The sequence below is a fragment of the Syngnathus leptorhynchus genome, chromosome 8 (assembly GCF_054491065.1).
Source record: "Syngnathus leptorhynchus isolate UIUO chromosome 8, UIUO_Slep, whole genome shotgun sequence".
Taxonomy (NCBI): Eukaryota; Metazoa; Chordata; class Actinopteri; order Syngnathiformes; family Syngnathidae; genus Syngnathus; species Syngnathus leptorhynchus.
In genome coordinates, this window is record NC_141202.1 from 4,952,055 (window position 1) to 4,967,641 (window position 15,587).

General features: G+C 42.1%; 3 protein-coding genes across 9 annotated transcripts in view; 1 reads left to right on the top strand and 2 right to left on the bottom strand.

Annotated features, from left to right (window-relative positions):
* Window positions 1-619: 619 nt before the first annotated feature.
* LOC147052103 (uncharacterized) lies at window positions 620-4,056 on the bottom strand. Of its 3 annotated transcripts, none has more exons than XM_085918965.1 (5): window positions 3,912-4,056; window positions 2,415-2,510; window positions 1,637-1,726; window positions 1,143-1,450; window positions 620-778 (listed from the first exon to the last, which is right to left on the bottom strand). In XM_085918965.1, the coding sequence occupies exons 3-5, from the start codon at window positions 1,704-1,706 to the stop codon at window positions 668-670; spliced, it is 489 nt and encodes a 162-aa protein (XP_085775091.1). In that variant the 5' UTR covers window positions 1,707-1,726; window positions 2,415-2,510; window positions 3,912-4,056; the 3' UTR covers window positions 620-667. The 3 variants fall into 3 exon arrangements, with proteins under 3 accessions (XP_085775091.1, XP_085775089.1, XP_085775090.1); XM_085918963.1 differs by having other exon boundaries at window positions 3,119-4,056; XM_085918964.1 differs by having other exon boundaries at window positions 3,921-4,028.
* Window positions 3,144-9,008, top strand: LOC147052104 (retinoic acid receptor RXR-beta-A-like). 3 transcript variants are annotated; one of them, XM_085918950.1, is made up of 12 exons: window positions 3,144-3,339; window positions 4,239-4,408; window positions 4,521-4,674; window positions 4,767-4,946; window positions 5,214-5,249; window positions 5,541-5,701; window positions 6,572-6,701; window positions 6,999-7,125; window positions 7,195-7,236; window positions 7,334-7,425; window positions 7,603-7,708; window positions 7,798-9,008. In XM_085918950.1, the coding sequence occupies exons 2-12, from the start codon at window positions 4,283-4,285 to the stop codon at window positions 7,943-7,945; spliced, it is 1,302 nt and encodes a 433-aa protein (XP_085775076.1). In that variant the 5' UTR covers window positions 3,144-3,339; window positions 4,239-4,282; the 3' UTR covers window positions 7,946-9,008. The 3 variants fall into 3 exon arrangements, with proteins under 3 accessions (XP_085775076.1, XP_085775075.1, XP_085775077.1); XM_085918949.1 differs by having other exon boundaries at window positions 3,145-3,339; window positions 5,214-5,258; XM_085918951.1 differs by lacking the exon at window positions 5,214-5,249 and having other exon boundaries at window positions 3,145-3,339.
* fhod3b (formin homology 2 domain containing 3b) overlaps window positions 8,107-15,587 on the bottom strand; it is a 60,910-nt gene continuing 53,429 nt past the window's right edge. For all 3 annotated transcript variants that reach the window (XM_085918935.1, XM_085918934.1, XM_085918936.1), the window contains 8 exons: window positions 14,993-15,175; window positions 14,383-14,502; window positions 13,385-13,546; window positions 12,700-12,890; window positions 12,425-12,617; window positions 10,919-11,105; window positions 10,630-10,791; window positions 8,107-10,392 (listed from right to left, as the gene is read on the bottom strand). In XM_085918935.1, coding sequence (XP_085775061.1) covers window positions 10,310-10,392; window positions 10,630-10,791; window positions 10,919-11,105; window positions 12,425-12,617; window positions 12,700-12,890; window positions 13,385-13,546; window positions 14,383-14,502; window positions 14,993-15,175 — 1,281 coding nt within the window. In that variant the 3' untranslated portion in view covers window positions 8,107-10,309. The remainder of the gene's footprint in view (window positions 10,393-10,629; window positions 10,792-10,918; window positions 11,106-12,424; window positions 12,618-12,699; window positions 12,891-13,384; window positions 13,547-14,382; window positions 14,503-14,992; window positions 15,176-15,587) is intronic.

A 15,587-nucleotide genomic window follows, 5' to 3' on the forward strand; every position in this document is an offset into this window, starting at 1 on the left:
CACTATTAAATTGTGACAATTATTTTTCATTCTGCTCTTAGTCTTTAGTCTGCATCTTCAAATTTGGATGGACAGATTGCTATTATATGTTTAAAGTGGTCATTATAGTTTGCTGAAAAAGTGTAAAATAAGTTAACATTTTATTTTGATATGTAAGTGATCAGTACAGACGATATTATGTATTTAATTCACTTCATGGCAAACGGGAACAATAAAAACTAAGAAATTCTATCTATGTTAAAGATGTATGAATTTGTTTGAATTATTTTTCATTTCATTTGTTTTTATTATTTTCATTATACGTATATAGCACTCATTTTTTATCTTATGGATGGATGGACAGACGGACGAACGAACAAATGAATGGACGGACGGATAGATAGACAAAATAAAATGATATCCTCACCAAATCAGAAATAATATTACAGTTACATTAAGTATTGCTTGGATAACTTGTCACATCTGTTCTTTGTCTTACCTATTTTTAAATATGTCTGTCTGAGGAAATAATTCTAGCCCCCATTGATGAATTCATCACAATGTGTCAGATGGTCATCATATTACCAACGTGAAGAAACTGTTCAGATGTAGCTAAAAACTTTTTTTATTCAGTTTTGTAGATAACACTTTTTCATTTTTTTCCACAATTAAATGATCAATAAAGCAGTTAAGAATATTGTGAACAATTCCCACGGTTATGGCTGATCGCCGTAGACTTCGGCACTGTGGACAAGGTCACTGGGGGCAGCAGGCCGTCTGCATCAGATCCATGGTGGTCCTAAAAAAAAAAGCATCTTGAGCACAAGCAGTCGGGGTCAACATGCAAATATTAACCCCTGGGTGAAAGCAGCGGATCAATGTTCTCATGTCACTCTCTCTGCTCATGAATGTGTCGGCCGGCTTGCCGCAGTGTTTTCATATTTAATGACATTCACGTTAAACAATGGAGGAGGCAGACCTCGAGCATCCTCTCACACTAATGTGCCGCTCTCGTGGAACAAGCGAATGGCAGCGAGATGAAACCTGTGACGAAAACTAGCAGAATCGACTTGCATTTGCTTGGAGGCAAATTTAAAAAATCTTTCTTATCCAGGACAGTCCTGGCAGATGAAGTTCAGTTGCTGTGACTCAGGCAAGCTCACCCATTGCTGCCTCCCTGTGGTCAACATGGCACCAGTTATTCCACATTCATGAGCACGCTCTGGTGGACCTTGTCCAGGAGCCCAGTTCTGGTAACAGTCAAAGGTCGAACCGCTCCAAAACCAAAGGTCGAAGGTGCAAGTGTAGCGCAGGCCGAGCCAAACGTGGGATGATGTGGCATTCTGTGCCATCTGCGCCACTTGATCCTGAGTCCTTTGCCCAGTGATGTAGACGAGGTCCATGTGGTGCTCTCTGCAGTAACTCAAGGCGTCCATCCAAGTCATGTTTTCATGAATTAATATTAGGTTTTCTGTGAGAAGAGGGCAAAAGGTCATTAAATAAATCGACACGTTTTCTTCATCTTGTAAATTTGTGTAGAATAGTCAATAGGCCCTTTAAACTAAGTTTTCAGAGCTGCCATACTTGATAACACAAAAACTGTACCTTGTTTAGACTTTTACTTTAAAATGAAAACTAAATTAAATACCAAGTATACCTGAAGTCAAAGGAGGACTACTTCCATAGGGTGTTACAGCGGATGTTGCGTTCAGTGTCCCCACCTGCATCGTAAATGCAGAGATATCGTCTGGCGTAGAAATGTTTCTGTTACAGGTTTGTTTGCAGTTGTACTACTCAACTCTACTACCTACTCCTCTACTGTACTACTCTACTACTACTACCCAATGCCACCTCGATACATCTCCCAGCTGCAGTCCTATCCACGCTCTGACGGTGTCATTTGGAACAGAGGCAATCTGTTCGCTCATATCTGTTAAGTTGTTGATAGTGGCAAGGTCCGTGTGTGTCCGTCTACAGTAGTGCTTTGCTTCTTCATGGGTCCTCTTAAGCGCAATGTAGTGGAAATTGGAAAACGCCAGTATGATAGAGGAGAATTCTGTGGAGTGACAGCTCATTTGTTAGGTAAGGGAAATGCAAATATGTCAAATATGTATGTCACTCCACAGAATTCACCATAACTCTTGTGTACTGTATAATCAAAAATATTAGTCAACTAGAATTGCATTATTCTTTGCATTTGTAAATGTGGTATTAAAAGACCCTCAAGTTACAAACCTGAAATTAGCAGAAGGGTTCTGGTCCATTTCATTATGATATGTTTTCATAAAGAAAAACTACAATATATATTTATATGTATTGGGTTCTGTACAGTTAATTAACTTATGAAGAGGAGGCAGTAGCAGCACCGGCGCCACTAAAGCACTAAGAATTCCACTTGTCCTGTTGAGAGACTCCTCTTCAGAAATGTCTCTTACCAAAGCAGTTTTTCTTGTTTGTGTCTCTTTAGAACTCCATGCTAGTACACAATCTCTCTTCTGTATTGTTGACGTTTACACGCAGACACCAGGAATCTGATGACAAATTCATAAAACTGTTGAGCATTAGAAGCACAAGGAGGTCATGTGGTGACCTATTGAATAATTATTCAATTCATAATTGAATGATTATTCAATGATTATAAAATCAATGATTTTATACGCCAGTTCTAGCTGATACTATTGATTTGACTCAAGTGTCGACTTCTATTATTTTATTTAGCTATTTTTATTTTAACCCTCATGCTTGAGCTTGCCTTGTGACACTCTGGATAAGCAGCTATTTCCACGAACTTGATTGCTATGAATGCCTCCCAATTGGAAGCTCATGCCTGTCATTCTGTAAAGAAGCACGTTTTCACATGGTGCAATAAACTGTGAAATAGTGGAATCAAAGGCTTTTTTTTTCTTATCTCTGTATTTGCATAAAGTGAAGCCTATTTGTGAGGGATTCCCCCCCCCCCCTTGTGAGGGATACCCCCGTATGATTTAATTTATTCGTATTTCCATATTTATTATAAATGTAATATTTATTTATATCAATGTCATATTTCTGACACGTAACCGGTTTCGTGGTTTAAAAAAGGTTGGGGACCACTGCCCTAATTAATACAGAACATGGACCCCGCCTCCCACCAGCTTACCTTGTGCGCCGCTGTCACGTGACAGCGCTACTGGGTGGTCCCAGGAGACATTTTGGCTCGAGTGGAGCTGGCACTGAGCCATCATGGCCAGTAAACAACAGCAGCGTCAAGTTGAAGGCAACTGGCTTTGAGCGGCGGCCTTGCTGTCTGTTGGGTCTCCCCTGGAAGCTCGATAAAGACACAGAGTCGAGCTATCCAACAATGCTTCGATTTGGTGTTTGGTGAGTTCCCCGAACCTGCAAGCGAACTCGTTCGTTGCCATTATCTCGCTCGCCCCACCATGTAAGTTAGCGCTAAGCTAATGGCCACGCTAGCTGTTAGCCTTAATCGTTGCGAAGCTTCGCTAAGTAGATTAAATTACAACACAGACACCGAATTGAAGCGGTTCTTATAGACAAACGAGTTTTTCGTGGGGATGTTTGCATTAAACGGATAGATTTTAATTAATTTGAGTCACGTACCTTCCGGAACAGGTTTGTTGCTAATGGTAGCCGGCTAATGTTACTAGCTAAAGGCTTGTGCGTCCAATCGATGCACTGTTCATACTCTTAACTTCATGATGACTTATTCAAAGACGAACGATTCCGTATTATGTGCATTGAGAGACGTTTTTTTATGATTTTAGTTTAATTTCACGGTGAGCATTTGAGTGGGCGAACGCCGGGCAACGTTAATGTGTTTGTTGGCGAGCAGCATTTCTCCAGCAAACGTGGTAACAATCCTTCACTGTAACATTGCCAACTCCCAACAATACGAGTTTGGGATCACTCACAAACGCTGTTAGTTTATGTACCCCGATTACCTTCATGATGGTATCATATCCAGGAATATATAACATATACTACATTTTTCATTTCTTAGATGTGTACACTGGGTTACATTTGTATCTGGTCACATTGAGAGCTGTTCCTAATCTGCATGACCCTTATGCAACTGACATAACTAAAACATTAGACTCTTTCCTTGGAATAAAATCTTCTTTAAAGATGATGATGCAAGATAGCCATAACTTTGTAAAGGCAGAATGTTTGACACAGCTCCTGTGTTCAAACTCATTACGCAAGTGGTCATAAAAATGATGCAGTACTAATAACTGCACATATCTAATTGTCATCCTCAGACTGATATCCATCTAGCGGGACTTCATCCTGTGTTACAAAAGCAATGTCTTCCCAGCAACCTAACAGTTCAGCACCTAACAGCCCCACCAATGTCATTGGTTCTCCGTTTGCTATCAACTCTCCAATGGTCTCGCCCTCTCTGGGATTTGGACCCATCAGCCACAGTCAGGTAAATTGACATTAAAAGCACTCTGCTATTTTGGCCTGGAAGTACTTTGTGCATTTGGCCAGTGCTGTATCACACCACATGTTAATTGTCTCTGTGACTCATGTCTGTCCAGCTCTCAGCTTCCGGCGCCATGTCAGGGATGCATTCAATCAGCAACTCTGAGGACGTCAAGCCTCCGTTCGGCTTAAGGCCCATGTCCGCGCACAGTCCGGGAATCATGTTGTCTCAGAAGCGCCTGTGCGTCATTTGTGGAGACCGTTCATCTGGTGAGTGAATAACCCGCACCGTTTGTTCCATTTGAAAGGCAACAACATTTGCTCGAGTTTCTCTCATCATGCCCGTGGTTCTTGTGCACTAGGAAAGCACTACGGCGTCTACAGCTGCGAGGGCTGCAAAGGTTTTTTCAAGAGGACGGTCCGCAAAGACTTGAGCTACACGTGCAGGGACAACAAGGAGTGCCTGGTGGACAAACGCCAGCGCAACCGCTGCCAGTACTGCCGTTACCAGAAGTGCCTGGCCATGGGCATGAAGAGGGAAGGTATGCAGGTTTCGAATTGCAAAACGCGTCTCTCAAAGTAACAAAAAACAAACAACAACACCAAATAACCAAGCAGCAAAAGAAGGGGGAAAGCACCGTGATGCAAGGTGCCCTACGCTGGTTAATCACTCTTTAGTTTTGTGGTAGTAGGGCTTAAAATAGTTTAGAAATGTAGTAGAGACAAAATGCATCAGGTTGGGTTTAAATATCTAACCTCTGTTTTCCCCTTCATTTTCCCAACTCTCCCCTTTCTCCATCTTTCAATAGTGGTAAGGTGGATGAAAGAAGATGGAAAAGATGAGGGTTGGATGAGTATGGCATTGATATTTTCAAGCTGCTATTTCTACTGTAATGTGTCTTAGATTTATTGTTTTCTCCAACGCGTAAAGCATTTTCATAATGAACCTTGCGGCTGCTTTCCCCATCTTACCAAATGCAAGTGCCAAGTCAATGCTAGATGACTTTCACTAAAATGTTAAAGGAAAAAAAAAAAATTTAAGTTAAAATCGAAAAGTAACTAACTAACCAAGTGAAAATATTTGAAATAAGTTTTGTCTTAATACTGAGCACTCTTTCCTGCCTTGTGTGATGCAGCGGTTCAGGAAGAGCGCCAGAGGAACCGTGAGCGGGAAGGCGAGCTGGAGTTCAGCATGGGTATTAATGAGGAGATGCCAGTGGAGAAGATCTTGGAGGCAGAGACTGCGGTGGAGCTGAAGACTGAGCTCCACTCTGACGGAGGCTCTGCGGGCAACTCTGTGAGTATTTGCAACCACCTCTTGTTACACAATTCAGAAAAATGACATTGTTTTTCTGAAAACAGCCATTTCAAGTCTGAGCAAAGCAAGCAAACAAACAAACAAAAAAAAAGCTATTTTATGTTGACATATAAACCGTTTGATGACGTGAGCATACTCATCTGGCGCACAGCAATTTTGAAACTCAAGCAAAAGTTACCACCAGTTGATTGACATTTCGTCTGCTGCACAAGCACCCACTTTGAGCACCCTATTAATTGGTGCCAGACAAGCAGCAAGCCTTTGTCTGTCCGGGCAGGGGGGGGGGGTTTATTACATCATTCATTGGAGGCTTGCTATGAACATTCAACCGCCTTTTAATGGCAGGAAGCCAGCGACCTTATGTCACATGGAGCTTTGGAGAAAGACGTGTAGCTCTGCATTGGCTCTTTGCCAGTGTAAAGCTAAACTGGTGTTCAGTGGTGCGCAAGTTGAATTCAATGGCGCATGAACAGCAGTTGCAGGCTACTATCAACCCCACAATCTGTTCTGTGACTTGGTCTAACTTTATCAAGATTGATTATATTTGAAATAATTTATTTCTTCATTAAACCTTTATTATTGCACAGGTGTTTGCTTTTTTTTTTTTTAACTTAGGACTAGCCTAGAGCGCATCCAGAAAGTATTCACAGCTCTTCACTTTTTCCACATTTTGTTACATCCTCATTTCAAAATAGAGTAAATTATTTGTTCAACAACTCTGGTTGGAGTGTAGGCCACATGAGCGTTGTTTCTTTGCCAACTACCAGTGTGAACCAGATTTTGACGGTTTTGTTGTTTGCACGCAAAACTTCCAAAGTGCTCATAGTGACGCAGCAGTGTGTGTTTCAGCCCCATGACGCGGTCACCAACATCTGCCAGACCGCCGACAAGCAGCTTTTCGCCCTGGTGGAATGGGCCAAGAGAATCCCTCACTTTTGTGAGCTGCCCCTTGATGACCAGGTCATCCTTCTGCGTGCAGGTGCCTCATCTCTTACACACATACAGAGAGCCCTCATTATTTGTAGGTTAAGGACCGAGCCCCATCGCAAATTTGTGGTGTCCTCCAAAATATTTTAGAATTGCTTTTGTAGAATGGTTTAAGACCCAAATACTATACCCAAAACTGATACCGAAATATGTGGATGGGCGTGATTACGTTTTTCAGTAAATAGAGATAAATTAAAATCCAGAGGTTGGTTAATGGGAGGGGGTTCACTGTATTCTTAATGTGTATGTGGCAAAGATCTTCATGTAACCCAAACACTGGTGTTGCCAGGTTGGAACGAGCTCCTCATTGCCTCCTTTTCCCACCGCTCCATTGCCCTGAAGGACGGCGTTCTGCTCACCTCAGAGCTGCAACGCGATGGTGCTCACAGCGCAGGGGTTGGAGCCATCTTTGACAGGTTTGGCCACTTAGACTTGTGTCAATTAGCACAAAGGTCCTCATTGTAATCATGCTTGTTTGAACACAGGGAGAGTGTGCAAAGTGCGGAGGTCGGTGCCATATTTGACAGGTAACATGACAATGTGGTTCTAATTTTTTCTTTTTTTTTTTTTAAACCAAAACTTGACCGTATTGCAAATTTTGAAAACCTTGTTGTCGTCCTTCAGGGTTCTTACTGAGCTTGTCAACAAGATGAGAGATATGCAAATGGACAAGACGGAGCTGGGCTGCCTTCGCGCCATCGTCCTCTTCAACCCAGGTGAGCCTGCGAATGACATTTTGTCACCTACTGTCTGCAGAATTTGGTGACGCCACTTGGCCAAACGTCTCAACTACTCTATTATCTCAAGTACAGAAGAAAGAGCGTTAAACCGCCTAGCATCCTGCTTTTCCACTCACAATCCTCCTCAGAGTTGAATGTGTTGTTTTGCTACAGATGCTAAAGGTCTGTCCAACACGGGGGAGGTGGAGCTGCTCCGAGAGAAGGTCTACGCCTCGCTGGAGGCCTACTGCAAACACAAGTACCCTGAGCAGCAGGGCAGGTATGTGGGCTTGCCGTTTTTCTTCTTCTTTGGACCCGTTCCAAGACAAAGCGGGAGCAGGCGCTTGACAGGCGCGCGTCGTGTGCCAGGTTCGCCAAGCTGCTCCTTCGCCTGCCCGCGCTGCGCTCCATCGGCCTGAAGTGCTTGGAGCACCTGTTCTTCTTCAAGCTGATCGGCGACACACCCATTGACACTTTCCTCATGGAGATGCTTGAAGCTCCTCATCAGCTGGCCTAGAAGGAGCGTGCAGACTGGAGTGGCACTTTAACTTGGAAACATATGTCCGCTTGTCTCACTGCTATCTGGGTTCCACTTCCTGTCCATTTTTGTTTTAGTGCTGCACACATTTTGCTCTTTTTAGACCAAACAGGCAGGTTGGTGCTGCATGTCGAAAGAAGTACCCCCCCCCCCCCCCCCCCCAGGCTATATACCATTTTATATGAGCTTTGTACACACAGCTTAAGTGGATCTATTTTTAAACGGGAGCATGTGTGGAAGACCTAGTCTTCTTTTTAATCCTTTCTAGTCAACCTGGATCTATTCCACAAGATGAAATCTTAGCAGAGACAAAAATGTCTGCCCTCCATTTAGACTTGTTTACGACTTTGCCCTTTTCTGAGGCCAATCACTTGACTTTCTAAAAGCTGCCAGCTGACTGTTGGAGCCATGTCATATTTGGTGCTATTGCTGAGAAAATGCGATTTTATTGGTTTGAGAACCCCCACACCTAAGAGGATATGCAAACATGAGCTTTGTTTTTTTTGTTTTGTTTTTTAAATAAATGTAGCAATATAAAATGTTCAAGTGCTTTCTGCCTTTCACTCATTCAGGGGTTTTACCAAGTAAATCATGTCTGATGGAAAGGGAATATTCCATTTTGTAATTTATACAATTCTGAGGTACTGTGCAAAAGTAAATGTTCAGGGAAATTGTGTGTTAATTTCAATTATGATCAGGAGATGCAAATTATATCATTTTTAACCCGCGCCCTTGTTTTTATTATTTTCTCTGTTTTCAGATAGCAGAACGTGTGTTGGGTTGCACTGGATTTGCTGACAATGTTTCAGCTTATTTTTCTTTTTTTTTTCTTTTGAAATCATTTTATGCTCTATTGTATTTCCTTCCATCCTTCTTTCCTTGCTAGGTAGCTATCCTGTCCATTGTACTGTCTGCAGTTTATTCAAAGCAAAATTGTCACATTAGGTCCCGAGCACCTCAAGTCATTGATCAACTTGACCTCCATGTGCTCCTTGACGCATGGATTGTGTGAACTAAAAATAAACATGACTTCAGTTTGTGACTCCTTGTTGCACGTCTGTCCTTAAAACAAGACTAGGATAGCCGGAAAACTTTTCACAAGCATTTTAATTGTAAATATTGACATTTTGTTCCTGGCTACATATGAAGCCTTGCTTGTGTGTGTGTGTAGCAGTTTAGTGCAATGATATCAAAGCAGTCAAGTGTCCAGAGCACAGAACCAGCGTTTATTATCCAACCGTAACTTGCAGAATGAACTCTTTCAAACTTTTAAATTACATTTATAATACTGCTTTTACTCTATAATACACTATTCTACAAATGGAGCAAAAAGACATTTTACATCACTGGCCCTATATCTTGACACATCTGTATGCTTGTTTTTTTTTCTTTTTTAAAAAAAGACCCTTTTGCCATAAAGAAGGAAGGACGGTAGATGCTACACTTGAAATCTAAGGTGCTGAACAGAGTTCACTGATATCTACTGCTGGTGTTTGCTTTTAATGGCTATGCTCCCATTCTAAATAGCAAACTGGGACTTGTAAATGTTGGGAGGAAAAATGCTTCGAAGATTATAGCGGGTTAGATAAACTGGCCTACTTTAGTTCATTCAAAAATACCTTCCCTTTTCACATCGCTTTGATATCGATGTTAAGAAACATTAAGTGATGATTTTCACATTCATTTTAAAGAGAGGAGTGCCTGTAACAGAATCTCCAATGCTGCCAGTCGAAGGGAGATGTCTTTTTTTTTTCATACTTTTCACTTTCACGTCAAATGACACGTAAGGCGACGGGAGAGAGTTGTCATAATAAATACATTATGAGTCGATCCAAACACCGTTTAGAAATCACCGCGGCTCGTGCTCGGTCCTCATTTCATTAGGATGTCCCTGAAAATTTCTCCTTAATAAATAAGTGTCTCAAGAAAGGCACTGAAATATACAGCGGGGACAACAGAAGCCACTGCTGAGCGCCACACTTACCTATTTTCTTCCTCAACCTGCTTGATTGAATTGGGTTCTAATGTGTTCTTCTTTTCGTCAAGTGTTTCACATTAATTGATGGCCGGTGGGTCACCTTCTGGAGCGCAAGGCAATACACAGGCGTTAGTAGCACAGTAGTAATTGTACACACGCAGGTGACATCTTTGGATTTCTCTCACTCTAACCACCAGAGATCACAAACACACAGGTGCTTTTAGGTGTTTGAAGACATCAAGCGCTGGAGGAGTGCAGGCGGGATCTGACAGAAGCCAAGCTCAGTGGTCTTCTCACGCAGGCGCAAATGAGTCATCCATGTCGGCACGGGAGCGAGGCGTTGAACGTGCGTCCTCGAATCCTGTTCACACCTGCACGTCAGGACCATCGGACAAGCCCAGGACGTTGGCCTCCTCGGATGTCAAACCGCTCTTCAGTGTCCTCCTCACTTCACAAAGCATAACACAAAGTGGACATGATTAGTTATGGAGAATGGAACTTAAAAAATATTGATAAGATGTGATACTGTACAAACAGGTGTGAGGTGGTGTCAATGTAGCACTAATAGTATGAATGCTCCCTCTAGTGGTGCACGAAAGAAGCACTACCTATGTGAAGTTCAGTTGTATTTAATTTTAGGAACTGTTGGTTGCTACATTTTTATTTCGGTTCAAAAATGACTCACGTGATTTGCGATTGACTCTGGAACGCCGCCTCTCACGAGGTTGCGTCCTCGGTCCCGGCCCCTGAGTGGCTGAGCGTACGATCCGGTCCATGATCTCGTCGGCCGTGTCATCTGTGCAGTTGATGGTGTCGTCGTTGGCGATGCACCACGGCGGCACTTGAGCTGAAAACACAAGAAGTTGGAGCAGATGATGACAATATTGATTTTTTTTTGTGGGGTTTATGGATTGTTTTGTGACACTCGATAGTGAATAAAATACAAAGTAAAAGACGAAATTGCAATTGGTCACCTCTGGTGCTTCCGACCCGCGTGCGAGTGCGAAGGCCCGGCACCGTGGAGGTCTCGCTGTCTCCACTTCGCACGCTGCCCTTCAGTACGGCCTTCATGTTTTCGTGCTCGGCGGCGTCCTCGGCGTACTGGATGCCATGAGGCTGGCTCTCGGGCGTGTCGGGCTGGGCGCCGCCGAATTTACCGCTCTGCAGGAAATAGGGGGTACAGGCCAAGGTGAGAATCAACAAATCACTGCTATTCTCTGGTCAAACATGTTCTCATCCATTATGACAAAGCACTTTTCAGGCTTGATGAGCCATTTGTTTAGTCAGTTCACAGCAGTCATTCCAAATAACTCTTTTGCAGAAAAATATAAGACAAACTCTTTCGCTAGATAACAGTGGCGACAATTATGCATCACTATTTTAGTCCCCTGCAAAAATTGCTCTACCATGGTTCTATTTCCATTCATATTGTATCTTTGGTTATATATTTGTGGTCCCATCATTGCCATGCAACCTTAAGTTCAAGTCTTGGATGTTAGTCACAGCAAAAATATTTCTCACGCGGCCCGTAGCAGGCAGCAGGGCCCCTACCTCAATGTCACCTTCGTCGTCGCTCTACAAACACGAGAGGGAGGGAGGGAGGGCGGGAGGGGGGGATGGAGGATGCGGTAAAATGTCATGCGGGAACTTCCAATGACAGCATTGCTTATGTAACTAATCTGATATTTGGAATACAAAATAGCTAGAGTCTTCGGAGACTTCACCTCTACATGGAGATAACAATGGCTTACAGCAATAAAAGAACATACAACATACTATACAATTATCTATCTTGTGTTCCTGACAGTGTCAAAAGTGAGCATTTCTATTTTAGGAAAAAAACAAACAAACATGTCCACACAATGGATGTTCACTTTTTGCTATGACTGCTCTTGGTAATTGTCTTTTTCAAATAAGTTCAAAATAAAGATATTTCAAACATGAAATCATTATTGTGTGGTCCATCATAATTACTCTCTACCAAAATGACAATAATGGCATTAAAAACACATTGATTCGAATATGGGTTATTTTTGACCCACTGGTGGAAAAGTGTAGGTTAAGTCACTTGTGCATCTAAGAGATTCTAATCATAACGCGAGGTGTTTGCTCTGGCCTTTTACAAAAGTCGACCGAAGCGACCACATCAGAGGAGACTGACGTCAACACACTGATTGTTGTTACAGTAACGTATACATGTGGAGGGCCTTGCTGATGTAATCACAAATGTATGTAGCGGTGGTGGGAGGTCAGAACCAGCAAAGCCTTTATCTGCTGGCCTAAACGCTGTCAGAAGCACTGACTGACATTTTTCAAATTTAATATCTTCCATGACATTGTTATTCTTGTAACTTAAACGACTAGCTATGTATCGGATTTGAAATTTGACCACAAAGGTCTAGCGGAGGCTTGTGAGCTGGTCTTTGATGACATCAGCATTTTTTTTTTCTCATTATATGATTGGTTCGTTATCCACTTACATCTGTAATCAATTTCCCTCTGGTTTTGTTCCTCTCACGATGGTTGGCCCTTTTCTGCTTCTGCTGGAGCACCCGCTCCCTGGTTGTGCGGTACTCCAGCGCAAATTCACTCAGGATCTTACTGAAGCGATGAATGCTGACATCACGGACGCCGTATATTGGATGGCCAAGGAACAACAGGAAAGCATGAAACCTGTAGGAAAATAAAGATAAATATTAAACAAACATGTAAAGTGGCAAGAGATAAGGAGAAATACAGAAAAACACCTACATACCTGTTAATGATCCTCCGGTGTACGATTTTCAGAATGATAATCCTCTCCGCACAGTCTTTGAGGAAGTCAGACATTTTTTGCTTCAACGCTGGTTTCATCTCATGTTTGGCAATGACCTTGAGGTGATCCCATGATGCTTTGCACCTTCGCTCCATCTGAGTCAGATTGTCTTGAAGTTGGTCAAAGTCCACCTAACCAAAAAAAAAAAAAAGCAATCGATAAACAAGCAGCCAGCTGGATGGTAAATTCAGTCTCTATCAAATGTTTTTAGTATCAATTATTCTATTGATTATTCCATCGAGTAATTAGATACAATTGTATTTGCGTTGAAATGTGTTGAAAAATTTCCCAATTACTGTTTATTAAACAATAAGTTTTGTTTAAGTGGTATTATATAATGATTAAAAACAACAACAACTAAACAACAGTTATGCAATATAACACAACATTGATCTCCATGCTTTCCCAAAGTAAAAGCAGATGTTTGCAAATGTCTAAAGAAAAATCAGTTGTTTTCACAAAGGACTAGAGAAATCAGAATTAGTACTTTTGAGAGGCTAAAATCAGAAATTTTGGACGCCCTTTAGTTAAAAATATGATTTGAAATACGAGGCGATTCATTTCTTAATCCGTTAGTTGTTGATTAATCGATTAATTTTAATACCGCTAGTTAAACCGTTCCCACCTTGGTCAACCGAGTGATGGCCCCAATCTCCGAGTAGAGATCGGAGCTATCCGGAAACTTCTCCACCACGATGGCGCAGGTGTGGTGCAGCAGGGACTGCTTATGAACCGTGTCCTTCACCTCGGGGACTTTCTCGAGGTAACTCAGCTCAAAGCCTTTGGCCTGGACAAGCAAGTAAACAAGAATCCTCAAGAGAGTAGAAAAAGAAGGATGAGGGGCGGGGTGGCAATCAAAAGGCCCAAATTGCAGCGCATTTCCTCTCTGGCAAAGACACAAAAAGACTCTCAAAGCGTGCCAAGATGATCTGTAGCTTCATTAGGTTGTGATTATCAGGAACCACAATCTACTTCCAGGCCGGCAGATTGCTGTGCTGGTTGCAGCGGAGAGCTCAAGCCAGCACATAGCATGAAAGACGCAAACACTCTCTCCTTTGTTCCCTTTCCAACTTTAAATGTCAAACTAAAAACAAAAATTCCAGACATTATTTATGAGCGCTGGCTTTTTTTTTTTGATGTCCATGACTTGTACTTTCCCCTCGCGTGTTTGCCGCTCATTCATAGAAGAACATAACAGAGATTCAGATATATACTCCTCATACGCCCCAAACGTTCAGAAAATACACAATCGCTCCAATATTTATTTCTTCTCAGTGAAAAGTCGACCGAGCTTTCCCACACGTTGTCCGGCATTGCTCTGACAAATAAAAAAAAAATTAAAAAAAAGAACAGTGCAGATACTTAAAAAGTTGATTCATGTCAACATCCTCTTCAGGGACCTACTAAAGTCTTTTAAATATTGACGGAAATTTTTCTGCATTCTTCCATTGCACTCCACTTAAGACTTTTCCTCTTGTATAGTCTGAAGAAATATTGATTATGAATCTTGATTATTATTTCTAATAACCTCTCTTCCTTTGTGGCACCTGCTTCATCCTGGTTGACAATCACTCCATGTTTTTGTGGTTCAAAATCACAATAAGCACATTGACGTTTACTCACATTAGTGCCATTAAGGAAGTTGCCGATGGCTAAGAGCGTGGTCAAAATGTAGCGGAGAGTTGTGTTCTTCTCCAATTGGTCCATTCCTTCTTTAAGATCCTGCAGTGGCTCCGCAACTTCCTACAAAACACAAGAGCCTGATATTTTCCAATTCGTTGTCATTCATTTTTACATGAACAGGAACACAGAGGGAACATGCAAACTCCGCGCAGGTTGGCTCGAGATCTGAACCCAGAAGTTCTCTATTGTGCTAAGCGTATCTCCGAGATGCACGTGACACGTGAAATCTAATTAGAAACAAGAGCTATAGCAACAAATCTGCCTTTACAAAAATAATAATGCTCACTTTTGATTGACACTTTCAAAGGGGTATTCATTTCACCAGTGAGTCCCAACCAAGTTTGAAAAAGTTTCAGATGTATTTTTAGTTATCTATCTATCTATCTATGCCAACAACATATCGTGACAGGTTGATTCTCCTCAGGGCTAAATATGTGCCTGGACTCAATAAAATAAAAATACTTTGTTACACTGCTCAAGAAATAAAAACTTAATTCGAATTGATGAATTGAAACGTGTGCATGTGATCAAAGCTAGCGCAGACACCGACCTTCTCCGTAAGCTCATAGTCCATCTTGAAGGCCCACAGCTGCAGGCGGGCCGACAGCTCGGTGATGGAGGAGAGGATGAGGAGAAACTGCTCAGCGCTGCCCAGGGGAATTTCGGGATTCAGCAGCTGAGCCTCTTGGATCTTCTGCTTCTCTTCCTCCGTGGGGATCATGGTCAGGATTTTCTGAGAGCAGATGAGATGACAGAGAGGGGGACGGAGAGTTCCAGGGGGGATCGTTTATCAAGTCCTCATCGCTTTGTTTTTGCATAACACGTCTGGAAGTAAATCGTAGAACGGCAGAGGAGACAAATTGATCCTGACATTTTCCACCACTGTTTATTTAAGATGTTTCCAGAGTTCCAAGAAATATGTGTGACGTGTGAACTTTCAACCTTTTTATCTGGCTTGGGAAAAAAAAAAAATATTTCAAAAGGCAAAAGGTGAACAGGAATTTCTTGTGGAGAGTGCTCATTCTATTGCATAATACTGAAGGGATACAAAATTCATCGTTCTCCACTGATGTCTCATCATTTTCAAGTGCTGGTGGACATTTTAATATACAAAGTGATTAATTACCCGCCGCGAGAAAGACAAA

Excerpts from the sequence above, each read along its gene's own strand:
- LOC147052103 (XM_085918965.1), bottom strand. The coding sequence starts at position 1,706 with ATGCAGGTGGGGACACTGAACGCAACATCCGCTGTAACACCCTATGGA. Across the intron at positions 1,451-1,636 it reads TAGTCCTCCTTTGACTTCAG|AAAACCTAATATTAATTCAT; the intron begins GTATACTTGGTA and ends CTCTTCTCACAG. Across the intron at positions 779-1,142 it reads CCACAGGGAGGCAGCAATGG|GACCACCATGGATCTGATGC; the intron begins GTGAGCTTGCCT and ends TTTTTTTTTTAG.
- LOC147052104 (XM_085918949.1), top strand. The coding sequence starts at position 4,283 with ATGTCTTCCCAGCAACCTAACAGTTCAGCACCTAACAGCCCCACCAAT. Across the intron at positions 4,947-5,213 it reads CATGGGCATGAAGAGGGAAG|TGGTAAGGTGGATGAAAGAA; the intron begins GTATGCAGGTTT and ends ATCTTTCAATAG. Across the intron at positions 5,259-5,540 it reads AAAAGATGAGGGTTGGATGA|CGGTTCAGGAAGAGCGCCAG; the intron begins GTATGGCATTGA and ends TGTGTGATGCAG.